At 40.6% G+C, this 27009-nt stretch overlaps 1 protein-coding gene across 1 annotated transcript in view; it reads left to right on the forward strand.

Annotated features, from left to right (window-relative positions):
- PLD5 (phospholipase D family member 5) overlaps nucleotides 1-27009 on the forward strand; it is a 423368-nt gene that overhangs the window by 201541 nt on the left and 194818 nt on the right. The window contains exon 3 of the mRNA XM_001092989.5: nucleotides 15406-15574. Coding sequence (XP_001092989.1) covers nucleotides 15406-15574 — 169 coding nt within the window. The remainder of the gene's footprint in view (nucleotides 1-15405; nucleotides 15575-27009) is intronic.

The raw sequence follows: 27009 nt of genomic DNA on the forward strand, positions 1-27009 counted from the left end.
TGCACCCAGCTGGGCCACATCGTTGACACTTACGCTTTTGAAAATCATTTTTTGGTTCTGGAGGTAATGGCAGCTGTATACAACTTTTCTAAGCAAGAAGTCCTGCTGTTCCTTTGAGGAATCTTTCCCAGATCTGGTTTCTTGCAAGGTTTTGAGGAGTCTTACTGAGGCACAGAAAATTTACCCCAGATAAGGCATCTGGCTTGACAGTGGCCATCAGTCAGCTTCTCATTTAGCTGGTGTCAGTGGGGTACATGTCTATTTGACAGAGCCCATGGTGGGCAAAAAAGAATTTGCAAATGATAGGATTTATTAATGCAGCCTCAAATTCTGAAAATTACTGAGATTCAAGACACTAGAGGAAAGGGAAAAAAATCACATATAATCTCCCTCTCGTGGAAAAGCACTTGCCATCAGCCTTGAACAATGATAGAGCAGAGCTTAATTGCTTTGTAGTTACTGGGTAGGATCTGGTGTCAAGGACTTGAGTCTGCTCTGCTATCTTCTTCCTGGCTCCTCCTTTGGAAACAAATACTAGCAATAATTGATGGTAAGTCCTCAGTTGCTAAGAATTTCACTATGCTTTAATTTGAAGAGGCAACTTGAATCCAAAAATATGCCTGAGTCAAGAATTTATTTTAAAATAAATAAATCCAAGGATAAATCCTGAACCTACAGATGGGCCAACCTCCTGTGTCTTCTACTAAGTACAGTTCGGAGGCCCTAAGGCAAACTCGGATGTCATAGTTTCAATTGTAGAAAATAGCATTTACACATTTTTGAAACACTCTTAATGTGGGTTGAAACAAAAATGATTTTCTAGATGACTCTGGCTTAGTTAGAAAATGTAATGAGCTCCATTTCCTAGTTTGCCTCCAAGTCGTAACTTCAATTTCATCTTGTGTGCAGTCTCAGTTGTTAGTAGCTGCCTGAAGCAATAGGCTGAGAGAGACGGTGAGGCCAAGGGCAGGCTCAGGAGAGAACAACGTGATTGACTATCATTGCCTGCATTGGGCATGTGAGTGAGGAGAGGCAGCATGTATTTGTCATTCTGGCCATAGCTTTTCTATCAACTCAGGAAGAGAACTGGAATTCTTGAGCTAATAAACAATGCCTCCTCCCTCACGATCATTTTCTGCAACTTATTTTGTCCATTGCAATTGTTCGTCATAGATTCTGACATTTGCTCCCCTACTCCATCAAAATATCCAGGAGAATTTAATATATAAGAATCCCAACCCATGTCCAGACTCTACTTTTGGGCTCTCTGAGATGGCTTAATAAATAGTGTAGGAGGTAAAAATAATTTTCCCTTTACCCTTCTAAATTCTCGGCCGAGATCACCTGCTCCAAAAGACAGATTAACAAGAAAAAAGAAAGAAACAAGCAGAAGTTTACATGAACATTTCATATATATCTGGGAGATACCCAGAGAATGGGCAAATCTCTCTCATTTTTAAAATTTAATTAAAAAATTTTTTAAGGGCTGAGTCTTGCTCTGTCACCCAGGCTAGAGTGCAGTGGCACGATCATAGTTCATTGTAACCTCAAATTCCTGGGCTCAAGCAATCCTCCTGCCTCAGTCTCCTGAGTAGCCAGGACTACAGGTACATGCTACCATACCTGGCTAATGTTTTTTCATAGAGTCAGGGTCTTGCTGTGTTGACCAGTTTGGTCTTATTCTCTTGGCCTCAAGCAGTCCTCTTGCCTCAGTCTCCCAAAATTACTGGATTACTGGTGTGAGCCACCATGCCCAGTTGAGAATGAGCAATTCTCAAAAAGGTGACTTCTAACTCGGCTTACATAGCATCTTCAGTAAAGAACAATATATTTTTGGAGAAGTGACGAGACAAAGAGAAAAGACCTAGAGTCTCTAGAGGCAACAAATCATGGGAACGCAAATGCAATCATACCTCGCTTAATAATGGGTATCTGTTCTGAGAAATGCATCGTTAGTACAGCCTACTACACACCTAGGCTATATGATAGAGCCTATTGCCCCTAGGCTACAAACCTGTACAGCACGTTACTGTCCTGAATACTGTAGGCAATTTTAACACAATGGTAAGTGTTTGTGTATCCAAATGTATCTAAACCTAGGGAAGGTACTGTTGACTGGGCGCAGTGGCTTATGCCTGTAATCCCAGCACTTTGGGACGTAAAGAGTTTGAGACCAGCCTGGCCAGCATGGTGAAACCCTGTCTGTACTAGAAATACAAAATAATTAGCCGGGTATGGTGGCAGGTACCAGTAATCTCAGCTACTCGGGAGGCTGAAGCAGGAGAATCACTTGAACACGGGAGGTGGAGGTTGCAGTGAGCCAAGATTTCGCCATTGCAGTCCAGCCTGGGCAGCAAGAGCTGAGATTCTGTCTCTAATATAATAATAATTATTATTATTACTATTATTATTATTATTATTTTAAAAACCTAGGGAACGTTCTGTAAAAACACAGTGTTACAAGTGTTACAGTCTTATGGGACCACCATCGTATATGTGATCTGTTAACCAAAATGCATGACTATATGAGAAACTAATGGCAGATAAATGCTAGTTAATTTGTTATGTAGATTCTTCTGGGGTTGGTCTCCAGGCTGATAAGGGTCTAAAGTTGTCTCCGGTGTTGAACATTGTCCTTCCTGGTAAAGAGGAGAGGAGGACACTTTTGTAAACTCATGTCCTGCTTTTAGGCCAATGAGGGGAGACAGAGATATTTCCCTGTGTTTTCTTCTCTATTGCCTTCAGCTCAAAATAATCCTTTTGTTTTAAGTGGCATATTTTCAGGTGGCATATTCTGCTATCCTTCAAAAGCACCCTTCTTCTGAACAAATTGGCAGTTCTGACAAGGAGTAGCAGATGGAGGCCAAATGATCACCTTAATGACAAAGGCTAAATTGGAAGATGTAGCTTAATGTGAGATCCAAACATCTTCCTCACTGAACCCCAGAACTAGGCAGGCTTATCACCCAGGCACAGCCAGCACTAGACTAGGGCACATCTGGACATGAAGGGGCTTGTCTAGGCAAGACTTGAGGCTTCGGTGTTGAGGGTGGGATAGGTCTCCCAAGAAGAAGCAAGGGACCAAGCTAATAACTCTTCCTCAATCTCACAGTCAGCCCATTCATTCCTCCTCCTAGGGCAGTGTGGGTAAAGGTTTGGAGAAAGATGAAAGGCAAACTTGCGTCCCATCACGCAAGCATCCCTGAGCCTGGAAGATGGCATTAGGAATGGGGCAGATGAATTTCCCTCAATGGTGCCCATATTTCTATCTGCGTTACCTTAAAAATGCATTCCACATCTCTCCACTTTTCCTCATCCCCAGGATTCACACGGTGGTTCAAGCTGCCACCATCCTTCATCTAGGCCCCATGCTATTGCAGTGGTCTTCTAATTGTTCTCCTGCTGCGACCCTTGTCCCCTGCAACCCATTTCTGACAAATGTCAGGGGTCATCCTTGTGGAGAGTAAACCAGATCATGTTCCACCCCTGTCCAATCCACTGTGTCTTCTCATCACACAGTATAAATCACAACCTCACACCATGTTCACCAGCCCTGTGTAATTTAACTCTTCACCAACCCCTTTGACTTCCCCCTGACTCTGACCCATGTCACTCCCTAGATTTCACTGCATTGACCTTCCTGATGTTCTTCCAAACACTCCAACCTCATTTCTGCCTTGATTCTTTCTTCTTCTTCTTTTGTTTTTGAGATGGAGTTTTGCTCTTGTTATCCCGGCTGGAGTACAATGGCGTGATCTCTGCTCAGTGCAAGCTCTGCCTCCCAGGTTCAAATGATTCTTCTGCCTCAGCCTCCCGTGTATCTGGGATTGCTGGTGCGTGCAACCATGCCCAGCTAAATTTTTGTACTTTTAGTAGAGATGGGGTTTCACCATGTTGGCCAGGCTGGTCTCAAACTCCTGACCTCAGGTGATCCACCCGCCTCGGCCTCCCAAAGTGCTGGGATTCCAGGCACAAGCCACTGTGCCCGGCACATTCCTTCTTGACTGATGTTCCTTCCTGTTCTGAACGCTGCTTACAAATTCTTTGCATCTCATCTCAATGTTACAGCTTTAGCAAGGCTTTTCCTGGCTGGCATTCTAAAGAAGAAACCTTTTCCTTAATATATGCCATTTCATCCTACTTACTTCTCTCACCCCTTCCATCTTTTTATCTGTCTGTTTACTTATGTATTCGCTGTGTCCTTCCCCAGGAAATGTAAGCCCCATGAAAACAAGGGTTTTGCCTGGGTGCCTTTCAGCACTTGGAGAGCTCATCATGGATTTGGCATTCCATAAATATCAGTGTACAGGGTATGAATAGATGACCCCCAAATCATCAGACAGATTATGTCCTGAATTTTAACTCAGGGAATATAGTTGAAGTAGTGATTATGTCTTTTGTAAAAACAAGCAAAAACAAACAAACATAACCCGACAGTGAGAGAATACATCCTAACAGAAAGCAGCTCTGCTTGTGAATCTAGAATTCACGGTCGTGGACATCATGCCCCAGGATATTCCTGACTTGGGGGAAAAATACCCAGAATTTTGTACCTCTGCCTGGGTATTTTGTTTTGAAAATTGGAAGAGACAATGGAGTGTTGTGATAAAGATGATACACTCTGCAGTCATATTGCTGGGCTTAAATCTGGGCTTCATCACTCACTAGCTGTGTGCCCCTGGGCAAGTTACTTAAGTTCCTTGTGTCTCAGTTCCTTATCCATAAAAGCATGGATAATAACAGTAACTACTTCTGATCATTATTGTAAACATTAATACAGTCCGTAAATCTACTTAACGTGGTGCCTGACACAAAACAAGAACTCAATAAATGCTCATTGAAAGTAATAGGAGTATAATGGGCTCAAAAAATAGGAAGAATAATATCTACTATTTGATAGCGCAACAGGGTGACTATAGTCAGTAACTTAATTGTATATTTTAAAATTACTTAAAGAGTGTAACTACATTATTTGTAACTCAAAGGATAAATGCTTGAGGGCATGGATACCCCATTCTCCATGATGTGCTCATTTCACATTGCATGCCTGTCTCAATATGTCTCATGTACCACATAAATATATACTCCTATGTACCCACAAATATTTAAAAAGTTAAAATTTTTTAAGAATTTAAAAAGTGATAGAGGTAATAGTATAATTACCATTTTGTTAGATGTTGAAGGGTAGTAACTGCCTTATAAATTATAACCAATTTTTTTTCAATGATCTGCCTTTCCACTGCGTTAGCTCTTTGAGGACAGTGTCAAGATCTTTCTATTGATGAACTCCCTGCTCCTTTGCCACATCTTATATTAGTGAAATATCAACAGGGGGGTGCATTACTTTCCACCTTTTTCCTCTTTTGTCTTCATCCTCCTCAGGTTTCTTTCTGATTGTTCCTTCCTTTCTGGATCAGTAGTTAGAAATATTAAGCCAGTTGAAAGTGTGCCCTCCTGTCGGGACAGTTTTCCTGGTCAGTAAGATTGGCAGAGTGGTTTGTAGAATAAGGAGGGTGCTCCTTACTAGAATAAGGTAGGGGAGTTGCCACTTGCACCTTCCCCTCTCCTCCACACAGGATGAGCATCTCAGTCCAAGCTGATCTTCCCCTCTAAGACAGTAGCCTCTGCTTTCAAAAATCGCTCGACTTAGTTCCTCTGTCAACCCAAAGTGTGTTTGTAGCATATCCTGTAAAATAAGACAAGGGCCAAATCTAGCATTGTCAAACACACGAGCTCAGACAAAAACCTGAGTTAAAATCCCAGCTCAGTGGCGTTCTCTCTGGCTAGATGACCCCTGGCCGCTGGGAGCCCTGCTCTCTTCATCTCTCAAACTAAGATCCTCCCTGTCTTGCAGGGTTGTTGTTGATGATACTATGTAATAATATCTACAGAAGCACTTTTAAGCTGTAAGCAACAAATAATAGCTACAATTATACTTCCTCTACTGCCATACTGTCTCTACCCCAAAACAAACGATAGTTGTTCTTCACATATACAATTATAGACCTGGAAATAATGAGGCTTTCATCTGCCTGAATCATACAGAATTATAGAAACAGCAATCTGCTACCACCAACTCACACTCACTACCGTGTCCTCTGCGGCTATTGTCTTTGACAATCAATTTAAAAGTAATAAAAAGGAAACATCTGGTGACAAAAAATAAGAAAGTATTAAAAATGGAAAGAAATATATCAAAAGGACACAGAATACAAGTTATAGGGGCTCCCACTGGTAATATATGCAACAATTTGATGCATATAATGAATGATGACAGTAATAGGTTATAAAACCTATTTGAAGAAACATGAATCAATACTACTTAAACATTTTTTCATGTAAAAGTGATGGTTAGCTAGGTGTGGTGGTGCATGCCTGTACTCCCCGCTACTCAGGGGTACTAAGGCAGAAGGATCACTTGAACCCAGGAGTTCAAGACTGCAGTGAGCCACTGATCACTCTGTACTCTAGCCTGGATAACAGAGCAAGACCCTGCCTCAAAAAAGAAAAAAGAAAAAAAAAAAGTCTTGAAGGGTGATAGGAAAAGCGGAGAGGCTTTTCTTTTCTTTTTTTTTTTTTTTTTGAGAAGAAGTCTTACTCTGTCACCCAGGCTGGAGTGCAGTGGCGGGATCTTGGCTCACTGCAACCTTGGCCTTCTAGATTCAAGCAGTTTTCCTGCCTCAGCCTCCTGAGCAGCTGGGACTACAGGCACACGCCACCATGCCCAGCCAATTTTTGTATTTTTAGTAGAGACAGGGTTTCCCCATGTTGGCCAGGATGGTCTCGGTCTCTTGACCTAGTGATCTGCTTGCCTTGACCTCCCAAACTGCTGGGATCACAGGCATGAGCCACTGTGCCCGGCCAAGGGGGAAGCTTTTCTTTGTGGAAGAATGCCAACTAACAATAATAGAATGGTCAGAGCAGAGTAGTATGTGCCTGTAATCCCAGCACTTTGGGAGGATCGCTTGATGCCAGGTGTTCAAGACTAGCCTGGGCAACATAGTGAGACTTCATCTCTACAAAAATTAAATAAATAGATAAATAAATAAATAAATAAATAAATAGCTGGGCATAGTGGCATGCACCTGTAGTCCCAGCTACTCAGGAGGCTGTAAGGCAGGAAGATCACTTGAGCCGAGAAGTTTGAGGCTGCAGTGTGCTATGATCATGCCTGTGAATAGCTACTGCACTTCGGCCTGGGCAACATAGCAAGACCCCATCTCTAAAAAAAAAAAAAAAATCAGGATACTGTTAGCCAGCCAGCTCTTGCTAGTATTCTTTCTGCTATTTTCACAAGTAAATGCACTCTGATCCGAAGTCTTGGGGAAAAAGTGAAATATACATCTCAGCTGAAATAAAGCAAGGTCTCTAGGTCTGTATCAACTGTTTCCATGTCTGGAGGTGGTCAGTGAATCTGCCACATAGGTAGCGAGTCACCTTCTAAGTCAGAAATTCCAGTATCTCTTTGGGAAGGTTAACCTTTGTCTTGTCAATCCTATGCTTTTGATTGTAGCCATATGATCTCAAAAGCAAATGCAACAAAGCCAAAAATAGACTAACGGCACTTAATTAAACTAAAGAGCTTTTGCCCAGCAAAAGAACCGGCAGCATAAACAGGCAATCTACAGAATGGAAGAAAATATTTGCAAATTATGCCTTGATAAAGGACTAATATCCAGAATTTATAAGGAACCTAAACCAACAGGAAGAACGTGGGAAAAGTACATGAACAGATGCTTTTCAAAAGAAGACATACCAGCGACCAACATATGAAAAATGCCCAACATCGTAGTAAACATGGGTTTGCTATGAAGCAGGCATTGAGCACAGCGTGTCACTGAGATTCCCTCCTCTAATCTTTGTAATAACCTTTGTTCTGCTCAGAAGTGGGAGCAGATTGAAAGAGGTTAGTAATCTGTTGAAGGTCACACGGCTCATAACAGGCAGAGCTGTGTTCTGTCTACATTAGTTCAAACCCTTTCGTTTTGAATTGTTCTCTACATAATGCCAAAATCAAGTATGTAAGTATATTTTATAAAAATACACATTTCTAATTATCAGAGAAATGCAAACTAAAACCACAATGACATACCATTTCACACCAGTTAGAATGGCTATTATTCAAAAGTCAAAAAATAGCAGATGTTGGCATGGATGTAGAGAAAAGGAAATGCTTACACACTGTTGGTGGGAATGTAGAGTAGTTCAGCCCCTACGGAAAACAGCATGGAAATTTCTCATACCAAAAATAGAATTACTATTTGACCCACCAATTCCATCACTGGGTATCTACCCAAAGGGAAGAAGTTATTTTATCAAACAGACACTTGCACTTGTGTGTTTATCTCAGCACTATTCAAAACAGCGAAGTCATGGAATCAACCTAAGTGTCTATCAGTGGTGCACTGGATTAAAGAAAATGTGGTATATACATACACCATACAATACTACACAGCCATAAAAAAGAATGAAATAATGTCCTTTGCAGCAATGTGGATACAGCTGGAGGCCATTATCCTAGGTGAAATAACTCAGAAGCAGAAAATTGAATACTGCATGTTCTCACTTACATGTGGCAGCTAAACAATGGGTATCCAAGGCAAGGACATATAGATGAAAATAATAGACACTGAAGACCCCAAAAGGGAGGAGAGAAGAAGAGGGGGAGGGATTGATAAACTACCTGTTGGGTACTATGTTCACTGTTTGGGTGATGAGATCACTGGAAGCCCAAACCCCAGCATTATGAGGTATACCCGTGGAACAAACCTGCATGTGTACCCCTGAGTCTATAATTAAAATTATAGCCATATGACCACAGTAAGCATAAAAACACAATCACTTTGAGTGCGAACCTAACTGTATTGATGAGCCGAGATTGTCTGTTCAGCTTCATTAATGCGACCAGAAAATCAAGATCTAAAGAATGAATGTCAATGCATTGACTGCCATGCACCTTTTTAAGGTCAAGTCATGATAACTGATCCAGTGCATTAGACAACAAAAGAAAGCTACGGTCACTTTGAAAATGTCATGTAGGCACCAGTTTATAAGACTCCTTTTAGCCGGTGTATGTAGAAGCATTTTAGTAACTGTGCTTTATGAGTTTGAAACCTTGGAGACATTTTTTTTCAATTATAAGTCTTCAGACTAAGTTACTTTAAAAAATGTCTTTCATTTAGCGTTTACTAGGAAGCAGGCATTGAGCACAGCGTGTCACTGAGATTCCCTCCTCTAATCTTTGTAATAACCTTTTTTCTGCTCAGAAGTGAGAACAGATTGAAAGAGGTTAGTAATCTGTTGAAGGTCACACAGCTCATAACTGGCAGAGCTGTGTTTTGTCTACGTTATTACAAACGCTTTTAAGCTGTTCTCTACAATAATGCCAAAATCAAGTATGAAAGTATCATATTTTACAAAGATTCTTCTATTTACCAAAACACAGACACCCAGAGCACTTTTTAAAGCTGTCAAATGCGTGGACTTCAGTTTCCAGGAGCTTATTAAAGGGAAACTACAAATAGTTCTTTGAGAAGGTACAGTATTGTTCCTGAATGCAAAGTGAAATGTGGATGATCACATTAAGTTTGGAGAATAAATACATGCTGTTAATAAGAACAGTTTGAATTCTATTTACAATTCTATTAACAATGTAAAAAGCTTTTTCTTGTATTTCTTCCACCTAAGCTCCCTGGACTCACAGTTTACCTTAAACTATCAAGAAAAGAAGTATAGAAAGATTTTTCTTGTATTGCATTCCTATATATCCAGTTTTCCCCTAGTTATTAGGTGTCAGAAATAGTGCCATACAGCCTCTAGGTAGAGTTCTCTAGCAGATGGCAAGTAGGTGTTCCAGGGGTTTGCCCAAAGGTGAATTTTAATGAGATCTGCCTACTTCTTTCTTACCTTGAGAAGTATGAGTATACTCAGGGCTGTGGTGGCATGTAAATGAGTTCTGCTCCTATGCTAATTAGATCAGGCCTCTGGAGAGTAGCCAGCTGTTAGTTTTTAAAGGAAATAAAACTATAGGTCACAGAAATAAGTCATTTCAAAGCTGGTTCTTAGAGACCTTTTCTAGCGTAAGAAACAGCCATATGTCCCAGAAGGCGCAATCCACATGTCTGGGTAAAGAGAGAGGAGGAGAGTGAGGAGGTCAATAGGGTCATTATTTCCAAGCTTTCCCTGGAATTCATTACCCGCACAAAGTGCAGTCTTCAGACCTTGAGTGCTGCCTCTATTTTTATTCTTACTATAAATTCATAGTTTCTCTTGATATTTAGTAAAAACCAAATAACGGTAATACAGTAGTCCCTATTTATACTCAGAGGATGTGTTCCAAGACCCCCAGTGGGGGTGTGAAGCGTCGGATACTACAGAACTCTACATGTACTCGATTTTTTCCCATTCATATCTACCTGTGATAAAGTTTAATGTATAAAATAGGTACGGTAAGAAACTAACAACAACAAAACAATGCTTATAACAGCATACCATAATAAAAGTTACGTGAATGTGGTCTCTTCCTCCAAAATAATGTATTCAATGTAATATTTTCAGAACTTGGTGGACTGTAACTGAAACTGTAGAAAGTGAAACCAAGGATAAGGAAGACTACTGTAATAAACTCGGTCTTCCTTGGCTCCCAGGGAATTTTCACTCTCCTCCTCCTCCAATATATCCCATACTTTCTTCTCTGTTGTTTTCTCTTGCTTCACTTGCTCTACCAGCCAGAAGTGATTAGATGTTTTCCATATTTGGCTTTGACTCTGTCCTCTTTTTTAAAGAAATCTCTCTTGATCATGTTACCCACCTCTAAAGCGTCAATCACTAAGGAAAATAAAATCTTGTAAGAATGTGTGTGTAATCGAAGGAAAGGGAAGAGATGTTACATTATCCATCTGATGAGGGCTTCTTACCCCTTTTTAGCCATGGACTCCTTTGACAGTCTGATGAAACCTATGCGTCATTCCCTGAATCATGTTTTTAAATTAATATATTCAAATACAGAGGATTGCAAAGGACACCAAAAATGTTAAAGTGACCAGAATATTTTTACAAATACATTTATGTTATGCTCATGTGTATCCTGCAGTCATATTCACGAAATAACAAGATCCAGTCACTACCACAATTTCAAAGTAGTGAGAAAGACTTGGAAATGTTGTCTATAACTGTACCACAAGATGAAAACTGTTAATGGAGACAAAATTGCAGAAGTCATTAATATTCTTATGGTTTGTTGCCTATGTTCATAACCGAAGGGAATTTTACATTTTAGGTAGTGACTAGGGAAAATAAAGATGTAGAATTCAAGCTCATAGATCCCCATGAATTCTACCCATAGATCCAACTTTAAGAACACCTGGTCTAAAGATTTCCAAAAAAGATTGGGAATCGTGACTTACTTGTAGCCTAAGAGAAGCATAGGGACAGTACAAAGAAGGGGATGTTATGGAGCCATCTATAATTGTACATTTATACTATATTCCTCCCTTCATATGTTTGGTTTATCTGAGCTTCCTGTGTCTCCTCGTCTTTCTCCATATACCCTTTATATCATATCACAGTAAAATTAAAACTAGCTAGTTCTTTATTTGGTGGCAGCTGTTGTGTTTTGGCATTGTTTTGTTGGAAGGATGTTTTTGTTTGTTTGGTGGATTATTTTTTAAATATATCCATCGGTTGTAGGGGAGACAGAAACTACTGATTATCTGGGATTATTTATCCATGCTATGTCTAGCATCTATTAACATAGATAATTGGGCTTTAAATGTGGATAGAATTAAGATATCCAACTTCAGCCTCTGTCTGTTGCCTTCGAAGGCCTCGAGGTGTAGATCAAATAATCCCCTTTCCATCTTGTAACTCTCTCTCCCCTTGGCTTCCTGAAGGCTGCTTCTCCTGGACCCCTCTGGTCTTCCCGCTTCTCTAATGGTCTCTTCTGAATCCTCTCATCAGTTTCACACTCAACCACCAGAAAAATGTAGGCATTTTCTCCACGTTAGGCTTTGGACTGGTTTTCTCATTATCTTTTCTTCTTTGATACTCTCTCTCAATCCCCAATTCACATTCTTTCCCATGTTCCTTGTCACTTTTTTTTTTTTTTTTTTTTGAGACGGAGTCTCACTCTGTGGCCCAGACTGGAGTGAGTGGCGCGATCTAGGCTCACTGCAAGCTCCGCCTCCTGGGTTCATGCCATTCTCCTGCATCAGCCTCCCCAGTAGCTGGGACTACAGGCGCCCGCTGTCACGCACAGCTGATTTTTTGTATTTTTAGTAGAGATGGGGTTTCATCGTGTTAGCCAGGATGGTCTCGATCTCCTGACCTTGTAATCGGCCCACCTCAGCCTCCCAAAGTGCTGGGATTACAGGCGTGAGCCATCGCACCCAGCCACTTGTCAGTTTTAATGGATCCCAGCTCCCCACCTCCCAGCTGAGATTTTAACGACACCCAACATGTATTCTTTGGACACTCACTATGCACAATTATACTATAGTATATAGTTATGTTAGGCACTGGGCATACAATTCTGGACCAACGAAACAGGTTTCTGCCCTCGCACACCCTATAATCCATCAAGGAAGGCCTTAATCAAGTAATTTCAAGAGTGAGGTGTAGGATGAAAGAGGAGAAGCAGGTCACTACAGAAGTTGATATTAAGGGGATCTAGCCTAGTTTGGGGGTATAAGGAAGCCAATCAGAAGAAGTGGAGCTTCGATTGGAACTTTAAAAGTTAACTGGGAGATGACTCAGTAACCAGTGTAGGAATTGGGATTAGGACAATGCATGTGAAATGCAGAAGTCTAGAAAGAATAACGGGGAAGGAAGAAAAGATGTCAAATATGGCTGTGGTATGGAATCCACAAAGGGCATTTGAATCCAGTGAAGTTGCAGAGAGGCAGGCCAGGCTGGTAAACACTTGTCAATCATGTGGGGGCGGGTCAAGGTCATCATCCTAAAGACAGTCGGGAAGTTTCATTAGGCAGCAGGCAGAGTGTCCGGATTCACAATTTTAAAAGATTAACCCAACTCTAGTAGGGAAAATGGTTTGGAGAAGGGCAGGAACCCATGTGAGGAGACCATTGGAGGTGGTTATGGAGCCCAGTTAAGAGACAGTATGTTGGTTTGCAAGAAAATTTGAGTCTCCATTGTTTCTGCTTTACCTGCCCCTCAAACCTTTAAGATTTGACCTTGAAAATGTCCACTGCATGCTGCTTTTCATTCCCATTGAACAAATTCAAGCTTCTTTTTTTCCCCTGGACTATTGCAGCAGCTTTACTCTCTACTGACTTATCTTCTATTTCCTCTTTCTCCATGCCAGTGGCGTACAGGTGCGCTGTCAGACTTAGTCCCCTAAAACACACTTGTTTGCTCTCAAATGCATCAAAATTAAGTCCAAACTCCTCTCCCTTGCTCACAACCTCTACAGTGTGGTCCCTACATATGCTTCCAGCTTTCTCCACTATCACAAGCTCCTACCGTAACTTTCCAACTTCATGTTCCCCTTGGCTCACTAACTCACAAATATCCAGACATGCTCTGTTTTACAAACTCCTCCCTCCCTCCTAGACTATCATTCTCTTCCAATGCACTCATTAAAAATTTTCATCTTTGAAGACTAATTTCAAGCCCAGCTTCCTCTAGATTTCAAGCCCAGCTTCCTCCTAGATGTCCCCAATCAGAATTTTTCCTTTCTGTCCATGTTCCAGTGATTATTTAAGTGATGTGTTTTCCCTCTAATTAAGCTTCTTACCCTTGCCTCACCATTTATTAGGGTCTAGCTCCTATTTGAGTCAGTATGTATGAGAGAGAGGCTTTTGCACTAAATTATAAGTTTCTGAGGGCTAGAGAGATTTGTGGTAGTCATTTCTGTGTTGCACATAGTGATTTGCCTGCCCTGTGCTTATAAAGGCTCAACAAATGTTAAATAAGTTTTTGGGTGGTGGTAGGCTGATCGGACCCCAGAATTGCACATTTATCTGAATCACATACCCAGAACCCATTCTGGTTGTAATATTCTAGGTTGATCAAATGCACAGGAACATTTTACTAGCAGTACTGTTTTTGTTTCAAAAGCTGGCTAAATGCAACAAGTCTCAGTAAGAGTAACAATTCAGTATTTTATTGAGAAGTGCTGAATTCTTTGTTGAAAGCTGAAATTTATTCTATAAGTATTTCATGAGCCCTAATTATGTCTCTGGCTTTGTGCATACAACTATGCAAATCTGTGTCCTGGGAGCACTTAACTGGTATTTTCATAAGGACTTGGGGTTTTTCCATCAAGAATTGCAGGAGGCTGGGTGCAGTGGCTCACGCCTGTAATCCTAGCACTTTGGGAGGCCAAGGCAGGGGGATCATGAGAGGTCAGGAGTTCGAGACCAACCTGTCCAACATGGTGAAACCCCGTCTCTATGAAAAATACAAAAAAAGTTAGCCAGGCATGATGGCAGGTGCCTGTAATCTCAGCAACTTGGGAGGCTGAGGCAGGAGAACTGCTTGAACCTGGGAGGAGGTTGCGGTGAACCAAGATCGCACCAGTGCACTCCAGCCTGGGCAACAGAGCGAGGCTCCATTTCAAAAAAAGAATTGCAGGAGAATATACATTAATAAATAAAGCTTAATAAAGCTGAAAAAAATAGTTCATTCCTTTGGTCAGAAGTTATCTGTCACCTAACCCAGAAGTGAAAACAATGCAGCCAAGGAACGGTATGACAATACAGTGGATATATTGTCAATACAATAAAAAGAATAAAAAGAGAAAACAAACTTATTAGAATATTGCTGATTGCAGTTTATTTAGGGCTTATTACTATAATGTTATCGTTTTCTTAGCTCTAATATTAATAAAGCCCTGAAACAAGCAGGTTTTATAATTTTCTTCTCAGTGTCACTTTACACCACAGGCTAGGAAGCATCAATAGATGCTCAGCAGTAATAACTGCATTTATTGAGTTCCAGTATATGCCCCACATTGTTTTAGAAATGGAGATAGGCAAAACTCAATTTATAGTCTCAAATAGCTTGCAAAGTAGTATCTTATATAGGAATCGAATTGCTTCCAGGAAATAATAAAGGAATATATTACTAGAAGAAGATGCTTGTATAGGAAGCTCACAATTTTTTTCCAGGCTAGATTGAAACTGGACATTAGAGACATACTCTGTGATTTTCTGAAATATGAGTGCTAACTATGGAAAAAATAGACCAGAAACTCTCAGAACACAGATTAGTAGAGGTTAAATGTAAGAAGACTTTTGTGGGGAAAAAAAATGTAAATGATGAGGAGAGAATGCATTCAGAATGAGTAAAGAGTACTTTTTTAGATGTTTGCTGTATGCCTGTATAAAGATCTGTGGCTTCAAATTTGACTAGATTTTGTTTTTGTTTTTCAAAATCTTTTCTAAGAATTGCCCTGGTGGAAAATATTCCTGAAGGCCTTAACTATTCAGAAAATGCACCATTTCACTTATCACTTTTCCAAGGCTGGATGAATTTACTCAACATGGCCAAAAAGTCTGTTGACATAGTGTCTTCCCATTGGGATCTCAACCACACTCATCCATCAGCATGTCAGGTAAGCTACATCCTCTGTGTGTGTGATGATTTTACTTATGTGCATTTTCCACTCCTTAGTATTCTGCTCCTCCACTCCTCAAACTCCAGCTCATTTCTTTTAGTCTACCCGCACCCAGAGTACACGTACATTATTACATTTATGTAGATGTGCCGTTGTTAATCATATGTCACTCCGCTCCTACTAGAATGCCAGGTTTGCAAGGACAAAATCGTGTTTCATCTTTGCCCACAATCGGCTCTTTATACAGAATTGCTGTGTTGCACAACTTCAGGGCGTGCTATTTACGTGATAATCTCTGTCAATGGCATGGTCCAGAATTCTGCTTTGCACAACCTGCATGTTTACAGGTCTAATTCTGTAACTGCCTGCTGAGGCATTTATTTGGTTAATTTGTGTTACAATCCACCTTTCGAGTTATAATTCACCCACAGCCACTTTTTTTTAATAGTAGAGTGAAATTTCCCAGGATAGTTGTTTTTTCTAGACTGTCATATTTGGATGAATAGGAAAAAGAAATATGCTTATTTCTTTTTAAAAAAATAAGGCTTCGGAGAACTACCTTTAGAAAACTGACTTAATGATCTAAACGATTTCTGAATAAAATGCTCTGGGTGTAAGAAAATGGTGCTGGTGATTTTAGTGTGTTTTCTTTATATTGATACAACCATGATAGTTTATATTAAGCTACCCTATCTAAATATGTAGCCATTGGCCTACACTTAAATGTCATATGTAAGTCAAGGGTAAAATAAATTTTGTTTCCTTTTATGCAAAATGTGTTGGCATTAAGCTTATAATCATGATCTCACTGGTGCTTTGAAAGCTATTGAATCTATTCAGTTACACCATTTTAAAGTCAAAAGTTACTGGAAAATAAAAACAAAAAATACAAAGGCCATAACTAAAGAAGAATGGAATGAGTTTACTAACTGTGTTCTACACTTTTCCGTCTCTACTAAAGTTTAAGTAAGTGTTTCAGGATTTATTACTCCATAATGTCTCCTAAAATGTAGTGCTTTAAAGCAATAGTATCTATTTGTTCTTGATTCTGGGCAGGGTTTGGCAGTGAGGACTTACCTCTGATCCGTATGGTGTTGGCTGGGGTAGGCTGCCTGGGGATGGAGAATCCTGGATGGCTTTCCTCACATATCTGGTATCTCAGCTGGGGTGACTGGAACGTCTGGGATGGCTGAGTCTCTCTGCATGTTCCGTCATCATTCAGTAAACAGTCCCGAGCTCTTTACGTGGTGGTTGGATCCTCAGAAGGCAAAGAGCTCTGGAATCCTAGCAGGCTGCTCCCAGTCTATTCCATTGGTAGAAGCATGTCTCAAGTCCAGGAGGGAGGAGCAACATCCACGTACAGGAATGAGGATTATTGGCGGCCATCTTTGGAGATAACATACCACAGCCCAGTCTGTGGCCGTAGCAATTCATAGCTGTCTTTTACATGCAAAACGCATTCACTTCATTCCTCAGAGTGAGAATTCTACTACACCAAGGCTCTGGAGCGAAGCCAGAGGTCACCTCCAATACCCCTTTCGCTTTATGCGGGCTTTTTGGCTAGATCTAGAAACCAAATTGACACCAGGCAGCTTAGCAGGAGAAAAGTCTACAAATTTTATTAGTTTTACTCGTACATGTGGATCTTCACAAGAGAGTGAAGTCCAAAGAAGTGGCCAAAGTAAGATGGTTTTATACTTTTTTGACAAAGAACAATAAATCTGAGAAGACATGACAGGACAAGGGGGATCTGTGTGGGGGCAGTCAATTTCTAGGGGAGTCACTAGGAGATATGGAAGGGGTATAAAACTAGTGGGAGATAGGGTTACTTCATTAAGTGTGTTTATTCAGGTCCATGGCAGCCTCCAGTTTCCAGTCTCTGGTGATAAGGGCTATTTTCTCACCCTGGTAAGGTAGGGTGGGCTTCTCAGAAGAATCTTTATGGTTTGCTGCATACGGAAAGAGACAGGTCAGCTATCCCTTACTGAACTACAATTTTCCCAGTGTTTTCCCCTTGAAATAATCATCAATATACCAACCTGACATATTTTGAGATGGCACATCCTTCACTCCTACAGTTCAAAATCCAGAGTGTGTTTATTTGCATCGGGTCTGGATCTGAGTGAGGCTCCTCATGTGGGCTTCTCTTTATTGGAAACATGTAAAAAGAGTAGTTACATGCCCCCTAACACACATGCCAAATGTAAAATGGTAAGATGGGGTAAGATACCTAGAGATACTTTTTTCAAAAGGGGTAAATGGAGAGTAGAAGATTGCCCCCTGGAATGTATGAACCAGGGGAAATAAGGCTGCAGACTGGCTAGCTTGCATATGAAAGCCTGGCTGAGCCATTTTTATCTCTAGGCATTGGCTAACCCTTTGCGGGGGCAGTCTTTTCCCAGCTGGAAAGGGGGGTGTGTGTGCGCGTGCACGCGCTCATGTATGTGTCCATGTGTGCGTCTGTGTGTGACAATGCGTGCATTTTTAATTGATGCATAATAGATGTACATAGTTTTGGAGTACATGTAATAATTTAATACATTATTATAATTTGTAAAGATCCAATCAATGTACTTGGGGAATCTGTCACCTTAAACATTTCTCTTTTCTTTAGGCTAGAACCTTTCAAATTCTTCCCTTCTACTTATATTTTTATATGCTATGTTATGTTATGTTACGTTACGTTACGTTATTTTTGGAGACAGGGACTCGCTGTGTTGCCCAGGTTGGAGTGTAGTAGTGCGATGTTAGCTCTCTGCAACCTCCACTTCCTGGGTTCAAGCAATTCTCCTGTCTCAGCCTCCCAAGTAGCTGGGATTACAGGTTTGTGCCACCATGCTCAGCCAAGTTTTCATATTTTTAGTAGAGACGAGGTTTCACCATGCTGGCCAGGCTGATCTCAAATTCCTGACCTCAAGTGATCCACCCACCTTGGCCTCCAAAAGTGTTGGGATTATAGGCATGAGCCACTGCACCCGGCCCCCTTCTACTTATTTTGAAATGGAGAATAGATTATTGTAAATTATAGTCACCCTACTGATCTATCTAATGCTAGGTCTTATTTCTCCTACCAAACTGTATGTTTGTGTCTGTTAACATCTTTTCATCCACTTCCAACACTTCCCAGCCCAGAAAGGCTTTTTAAAATGTCAAAGTGTCATGATATACAGAAAATTCAGAAAATTATATGCAGTACAGAGCCCTTTTGTTTGGCTAAGAAGATCCATAGAGACCCACGACCTGAAGCCATTTCTTACTTGAAGAATGTTGTGAGTGGAGAGACCAACCTTGGATTCTCTACATTTTATCTAAATTCTGCATGAAAACGCAGCAATTCCTTCTTCAGTTTATCTCGTTCTTTGTAACCCTTATTATATACTGCAAAAACTTGTAATCTGCCTGAAGAATTTCAGCCGGCTTCACAAGTTCATTAGTTGTATTTTCCATGTTCTGTTTTACAGCAGGTGGTACTATTACAAGCACTCTGTCATTACATAATGCAGATGGCCATTTCTCTAGGCTTCAAAGGAAATTTCCTTACTGTTCTTCCAGCCTTGAATGATAGAAGTAGAGGCCAGCCTCCACCATGACCCAATCCCACATAGCTTTACTTATTTACTTATTAATTTTTTTTTTGAGATGGAGTTCCGCTCTGTTGCCGAGGCTAAAGTGCGGTGGTGTGATCTTGGCTCACCGCAACCTCTACCTCCTGGGTTCAAGCGATTCTCCTGCCACAGCCTCCTGAGTAGCTGGGATTGCAGGCACCTGCCACCACACCAAGCTAATTTTTGTATTTTTAGTAGAGATGGGGTTTCACCATGTTGGCCAGGCTGGTCTTGAACTGACCTCAAGTGATCTACCCACCACGATCTGTCATATGACTTTAGGTAGAATGTTATTGATGTAGAAAGGTAGATGTTAGATGTTATTGATGTAGAAAGATGATAACACTTAGAAGCTTAGTTCAAGTCACTCTCTAACAACTGGCCTGCTGCCAACAAATGGAAGTTTTCAACTTACTGCCTATGACCTAACTATCGTTGAACTCCCAGGCGAGCTTCTAGGAAGAGACCTAGTTTAGAATGTCTTCTGGTAGAGTCATATGCTCCTGCCAAAGAGAGACCTCTTAGCTGCCTTTCATCTCCCTAATAGCACTAGACTTCTGTACAATGTAAAACCAGTTGGTTTTCTGCAGTTTTGAGCCTGATTGTGCTTTGCCTCTTTACAAGGGGGAGATCTGCCTTTGTAAACATGAAGGATAGAGGGGCTTTATCTGCTTTGGGAATTGAATGGATTAAAGGTGTTCTGAGACTGATCTTGCAGTTCTCCCTACACCTGCCTGTCCCTGGCCACGTCCTGTGGGGAAGCAATAATGTTTGGAGGGTTCTCACTTCAATGCGGTAGTGGAATTTCTCTTCTTCCTCTAGTTTGTTGGCGGCCAAGTGACTGTTTCTGCAGAATGCCATGCCTTTGGTCTCCACTGGCCAAGAGCCAGGCATGGACCATGGTCTTAAAGAGCAAGCATGCAGAATTCAGGGTGTTTTGTTGCCTGACTGGCTGCCTTTCACCTTGCCCCTATTCACCTCTCTCAACCCCTAGAGCGGTATGCACAACAGGTTAGCATTAAAAGGTCCGGGGGAACTTATCTGAAGACCACATTTCTTGGGCACTTAAAGATTAATTTTAGAGGGCCAGGTGTGGTAGCCTGTAATCCCAGCACTTTGGGAGGCCGAGGCGGGCGGATCACCTGAGGTCAGGAGTTTGAGACCAGCCTGGCAAACATGGTAAAACCCTGTCTCTACTAAAAATACAAAAATTAGCTGGGTGTGGTGGCACATGCCTGTAATCCCAGCTACCCAGAAGGCTGAGGCAGGAGAATTGCCGGAACCCAGGAAGCGGAGGCTGCAGTGAGTTGAGATCGAGCCACTGCACTCCAGCTTAGGGGACAGAGTGGGACTCTGTGTCAAAAAAAAAAAGGAAAAGATTGTTTTTGGAGTCTATTCCCCTCCTTTTCCCCCTGTCACTGGGCAGGTAGGGGAAAAATTGTGAAGTGATGAAAAATGGAGAAAGGAAACAGGTACTCGCTGCCAACTCCTTCTCTTTGGGTGCAGTTCAAGGACCCCTGTATCCTATTCTTTGCAGATAAAATCACCAAGTTTTACCCTAAAACTTCAGTGCCTAAAAAAAGAAGGCACTAACTGGAAGCTACTTTAACTTAAATTTTTACCTGATTTTATCTTTCAAATGGAAAAGGAAATTCAAGACTACCTAACATTTCAAACTTCGGGCAACCAGTCTTTGGACTTGTGTGTACCCTTTTATTTTCACCAAGACCCTATAAACATCAGGAGAGATGGTCTCTCATTGGTGTATTGCGTGCAAAAACATGCTAGGAAAAAAATCGTTCACACCCTGATTACTCAAGTGAGCCAAATTTAAATTTTCTTTAAAATATTCTGGTGCCGAACACTATCCTTCACAAATATGTGTGATAAAAAAAAATTGTGTCAGATTCACAGCTTCTTTTTCATTAATTTTAAATGTGACATTTGATTTTAAACCAACAGAGCCGGAAAAGTCCTAAATGGAACCATAGATGGCACATACATTAACGGGAACTATAAGCAAAAAAGCAGCCCAGCTGTTTTTTATCATGTAGCAATAGGAAAATGCACCAAGAAACCATGTAGCCAATGGCAGGCAGAGCAGCTCAGCAGCAAACAGGCACGTTTTATTGGTCTAGTCTCTGGATGAGTAGCAATTTTGTAAGAGTGAGGGTGATGATTGTTACTAACAGGAATGATGAATATGTGCTTTTTTATTTCGCGCACATTTTATTGGTCTGGGCTCTGGATGAGTAGCAATTTTGTAAGAGCGAGTGTGATGGTTGTTACTAACAGGAATGATGAATATGGGCTTTTTTATTTTTCATTCTCATGGAAACACACGTTGATTTAAAATGTGTTTTTATCTGTACTTCCAAAAGCTTGCTGTTTGGATTTCTACCCTGAAAAACCCACTTTGCTTTTCTTGTCTCGTACCTGGAGTTAATCTGTTTGTGTTTGTTTCCTTCTGTGCTAAAGGATACTGGACAGTGCCCTTACTCTGTATCACAGCTGCTAAGGGCTGCTGAGGTCTAGAGTTTCGTGATAACTATATTTTAGAATTTTAGGAAAATACATGGTCAGGTAAAAGGTTTTTGTTTCTGTCTGGATGATGAGTTGCCACCCTAAAATGTTGAAATTCCTGGGACATCTTGATTGCTCATTTATGAGACAAAATGATGGGAATTTATGAAATCAAACCTGTTCAGAAGCAGCCAAGAAATATAACTGACAAAGGCTCATTAGTAGAGCTACCTAATCCATTGGGTAAAAAAGTAAAAATAAAATAATAAACTCACACTCTGAATTCACTGAGAGGAACCTGTAAAATAATTAATGGTCTGCAACAGTGGAATCTTAAAGAGAGGTGTTTATGTGAAATCAGTTAGATACTGGTCTGCCAGTGAGCTGTGACTGCCAACTGATGATACATTACAATTGTTTGATTTCGAGAAATTATGATTTTTAAAAATCAAACAGTATTTATGAAATTGCAAGCAGCCAGCATAAGAGCTCAGTGATCCAGGAGGTTTTTTCTGGAAAGTACAAGCCTGGATCCTACCTCTACACAGTGCTTAGCAGATTTAGCAAGACTGCAGAAATGAGCCAGGAGTGGAGCTTACGGTTTTTGTTTTGTTTTGTTTTGTTTGACCTACTTATTAGCCGTGCAACCTCGGGCAAGAGGATGAACTCTCTATGCCTCAGTTTCCTCAACAGCAAAATCAGGGTGATAACAGGACCTGCCTCATCGGTTGTTGTGCAGATTAAATCAGTTAATATCTGTAAAGAGTATAGAACAGTGTTTGCCCATTTTAGTGCCTATATAAGGGTTTGTTATGATCATGAACATTGTTATTCACATTCACGTATTTGTGTACACACTGTAACTCTGGTTCAAGTTTATTCTGTTAGCAAGTTCTTATTATGGCTCTTACACTGTGCTAGAAATTGGGATGGTTACTATGTAAAATTAGAAGGGGATTATAATTTCTGCAAATGTGAGACTCTGGGTAGATAAAAAGGATTAGGCAAATTATCATTGTATGTGGAATTCTTACTTTCATTTGATTTATTAATTATAAATCTTCAAGTGCGTGCACACACACACGCACACGGTCTTACTCTCACTCATCTACTTATGCAGTTCTTGGTTGACACACCCATTGAGAAGCAGCTACTCTGTCTTTGGAGAAGCAGGGGGCACTTCAGGTTTGGAAAAGATCTGGAAGGACTGATCACCCCCTCACCATCCATAAAAGCCCCATTCTCAAGAATTCTGCAAGCTTAAGAATACATTTTATTTTAACCCTCCATTTGTCCTGAAATTTATAACCAAACACTATCTAGCGAAGTTATATGGTAAGATTGTGAAATATTTGATCTTAGAACACTATCATTTAATAGAAAACACAACTGCAGTCTGTATTTGCTGATATATATATATATATATATATATATATATATATATAATTTATATAATGTACATACATACGTGTGTATCTCCCTCTGGACAAGTAACGTCTTGAATTTTGAAAACACAGTAAATTGTGTGGTCTTGAACTTACAGTCCCTCCTAATTTTTGTTGATTGATGTTTTGTTCTATATTGAAGACCTATATGACCTGGCAACATGCATATGACCCTGCCATTGTGATTCAGGCAGCTGTATCCATGTGTGACTCAGGTCTCCAGGTGCTACCTGGTAGCCCACTCATTCCTTTTCTGCAATATTCTTCCTGGCTGATCTGATCAATGCCCTTTAACCAATGGACAAGGGCTTTTGTTTCATCAAACTTAAAAAACGTTTTCTTGTCATGTTTGTTTCATAGCCATCCTTATGATTCATTTGTAAATGATACTACATTTTCTATTATAACCACTGCACGTTTTGTCCCATAATGCCTCTTACCTGTCCTAAGGAAGCCCACAGCCTAGTGGAGTCCTCTATGGCCCGGTGTCTCCAGCACCTCTTGCTCCCAGTCTCCGCCATCTTTTCCATTCTCCATCTTCCCTGGCTCTCTAAACCCATGTGTCCTTTCTTGCCCTTGCCTACAGTCCTAGGCAAGTCTGCATTTCCTCTTCAAGTCTTCTGAGGGAGACTCTTTATTCACTCATCATGCAAACAGTCAGCATCTACTTTGTAACACAGGGCTATGCCTGAAACCCAGAAGAATCCTGTTTTTGACAATGTCACTCCCATGTAAAAGCCTGATAAAACTATCTAATACTCCTGTAGCCTGAACATGAAATATTCAATTAAAATTTCTTAACGATATTGTTAACCCGGGAAAATAACATCATAGCATTTCCTAGTTTTCATTTTGCCTGGAAAATGATTGGCGTAGTTGGTGGAGACTGGATCCTTTAAATAACTGAAAGTATTTGAGCCTATGGTAAGTGGCAGGTTGGGTAAAGGAGTCAGGGAAAGCAGGATATTCTGATGCAACATGAAAACACACATTTCATTTTTGTCTCGATGTGGATCCTGAGGGCTTACACACATTTCTACTATATTATGCAAACTTCCTACAGTCTAGTTTGTCTATTTTTAATGGGGACATAGGGAAAAATAAAACATGCATAAATTAATGAAAGCATAATCAGGATACATACAAATTCTCTGTTGTTATTTGGCTCTATTCAGAATTGCTTATTTTGTTTATATTTAGTTCTCAGCGCTTGGTTTTATAGAAAAGGCAAACTCGCAGTGTTATTCCGGATCCATGTACAATAGGGGAAAGATCATAGGCTTTGTCATTAATGCATTTGATTGACTAATAGTTTAGTAGTTGTGGTCACATTGAGCAAATGTCACAACTCATCTGATCTTCAGTGTTATCTGTTAATTAAAATTAATTCTGATTTATAAATTTATACCCCTCTATAAAATGGGTATAATAATAACACCTATCTCATTTGATTGCTTGGAGAATTCAATTAGATAATGTTTGTAAAACAGTAAATAATGCAGCTTATAAAAGATAGTTGTAGTTTTCATTTTTGTTGTTCTGATGCAGGACATTTACTTTCAAATTTAGTGGACACTTGACTATGTAATCTTACAACAAGAATAATATTCAACCGTCTGTCAAGATTTCAGCTTATGTGGAAAGAGGTTCAGATAGAAAATTCTACACAGAATACAAATTCAAATTGCTCTCTAGGGTTTAGGTGAAGAAAGGAGAGGCCGGGCACAGTGGCTCACGCCTGTAATCCCAGCACTTTGGGAGGCCGAGTGGGGTAGAACACGAGGTCAGGAGATCAAGACCATCCTGGCCAACATGGTGAAACCCCATTTCTACTAAAACAAAAAATTAGCTGGGTGTGGTGGCGCACGCCTGTAGTCCCAGGTACTTGGGAGGCTGAGGCAGGGGAATCACTGGAACCCGGGAGGCAGAGGCTGCAGTGAGTGGAGATTGCGCCACTGCACTACAGCCTGGAGACAGAGCAAGACTCGCTCTCAAAAAAAAAAAAAAACAGAGAGAAAAATACACACATTTTTCAGGTAGATTCCCACTTTTCTCTCCCAATATAGTGGTTTTCAACCGTGGCCGCTGGTCAGAGTTGCCTGGGGAGATTTTAAAATATGCTTATGCCCAAGCCCATCCTAGACCAGTTAGGTCAGAATATTTGGAGAGGGGCCCAGGCTTCAATACTTTTAAAAACAATGAGGGGATTTTACCGGGCAGCCAGGATTGAGAATCACTGTTTTAAACCATCCCGGTCCAATAAACATTGTTCAACTTTCATAGGTTCCCAGATTGGGCCAGGTTGGTCCCTACCCCAGTTTGTCAACCTAATTTTGCCTGTTTCAAATTTGCAATTGTTCCCTCCATAGTGATGTAAATGAGTAGCAGCTTGTACTTGAATATTCTGCATAGTCCTGGACTCTAGGACCCGTGTCGTATTGATCCTGCTGGTGTTGTTATCCAGCACACCACCAGTAACAGAATGGAGCTCAGTGATTGCTTTTTGGTTTGAAACCGTAGATTACCTTCAGCCTTCCCATCTCCAGGCTACATATGATATCAGTAGAACTCCTGGTACAGTGTCAGCATAAAGACAGAGTAACCTCATGGAAAGAGCGTCCCTTTATCTCAAAGTATCCTCTTCTCCCTGCTCCACAAAATCAACACTCCGCAAATGCTTATTTGTTCATTAGCATTCTCCCGTTTTAAATGTGGCGACAGAATGATGTTAAATGTGTCTTTATTGAACAGACATGTATCAAGGTGCTGTGCCGTTTGCTGGGGATGGAAAATAAAATAAGCAAGCGTCCCTACCTCCATAGAGCTCAAAGTGTGGTGAGGGAGACAGACAAACAATAAACCATTTATAACAACACGGACTAGTAGAACAACAATGAGGGGTGCTGTCAGCACATGGGCTCGTGTTGGATTACCTCTGCTTTGAACTGTGCAGCAGAGCTCACAGGCTCTGGTGGATTTTGGTCCTATTTTTTCTTGGTATGCTCCCGCTGCTGCTTCATGCTGCCATTTCCCCATCTGTTGAGTAATCCTGATTATGTTCTTGCTTGCTTTCCAACATATTTCTATGGGAAATCATTATTCTAATATAAACTCATAAGCATTATCATTAGCAAGAGTTTAACCTCTCTGATTCCTTTTAAATCCAATCATATGGCCATGAGTAAATCATGAACCTAAGATATTCCTTCTAATTGTATTAATTACTTTCTTTAAGATTGTCTTATCTGAGTTTGTTTGCTTGTATGCTTAATTTTTCTCTGTGTCTTCATTTGTGCTTTTCCTATTTTTCTATGACCATTTTTGTTTTTTTGGTACTTTCACTCGAATAGGTTAGATTTTTTCCTTTATCATTAGTAATAACCTCTCACGATCAAAAATTTGGAAACTATGGAGAAATTAGAGAGAAACCAAATCCTCCAAATGGCCACCAACAAGAAAAGTTTTTGACAGTTTGATATTTCATACGTAATTTGTATATATAGGCTCATATTATATAAAAAGAATTATATCTTTGTTTGTTTGTTTTTGAGACAGGGCCTCACTCTGTCACCCGGGCTGGAGTGCAGTGGCATGATCTCAGCTCACTGTAACCTCCATCTCCCAGGTGCAAGCAATTCTCCTGCTTCAGCCTGCCAAGTAGCTGAGATTACAGGTGTGCACCACCACGCCTGGCTAATTTTTGTATTTGCGGTAGAGATGAGGTTTCACCATGTTGGCCAGGCTGGTCTCAATCTCCTGGCCTTAAGTGATCCTTCCACATCAACCTCCCAAAGTGCTGGGATTACAGATGTGAGCCACTGCCCCCAGCCTAAAGAATTGTATTTTAATTTTGAAGTTA

The sequence above is a fragment of the Macaca mulatta genome, chromosome 1 (genome assembly GCF_049350105.2).
Source record: "Macaca mulatta isolate MMU2019108-1 chromosome 1, T2T-MMU8v2.0, whole genome shotgun sequence".
Lineage (NCBI taxonomy): Eukaryota > Metazoa > Chordata > Mammalia > Primates > Cercopithecidae > Macaca > Macaca mulatta.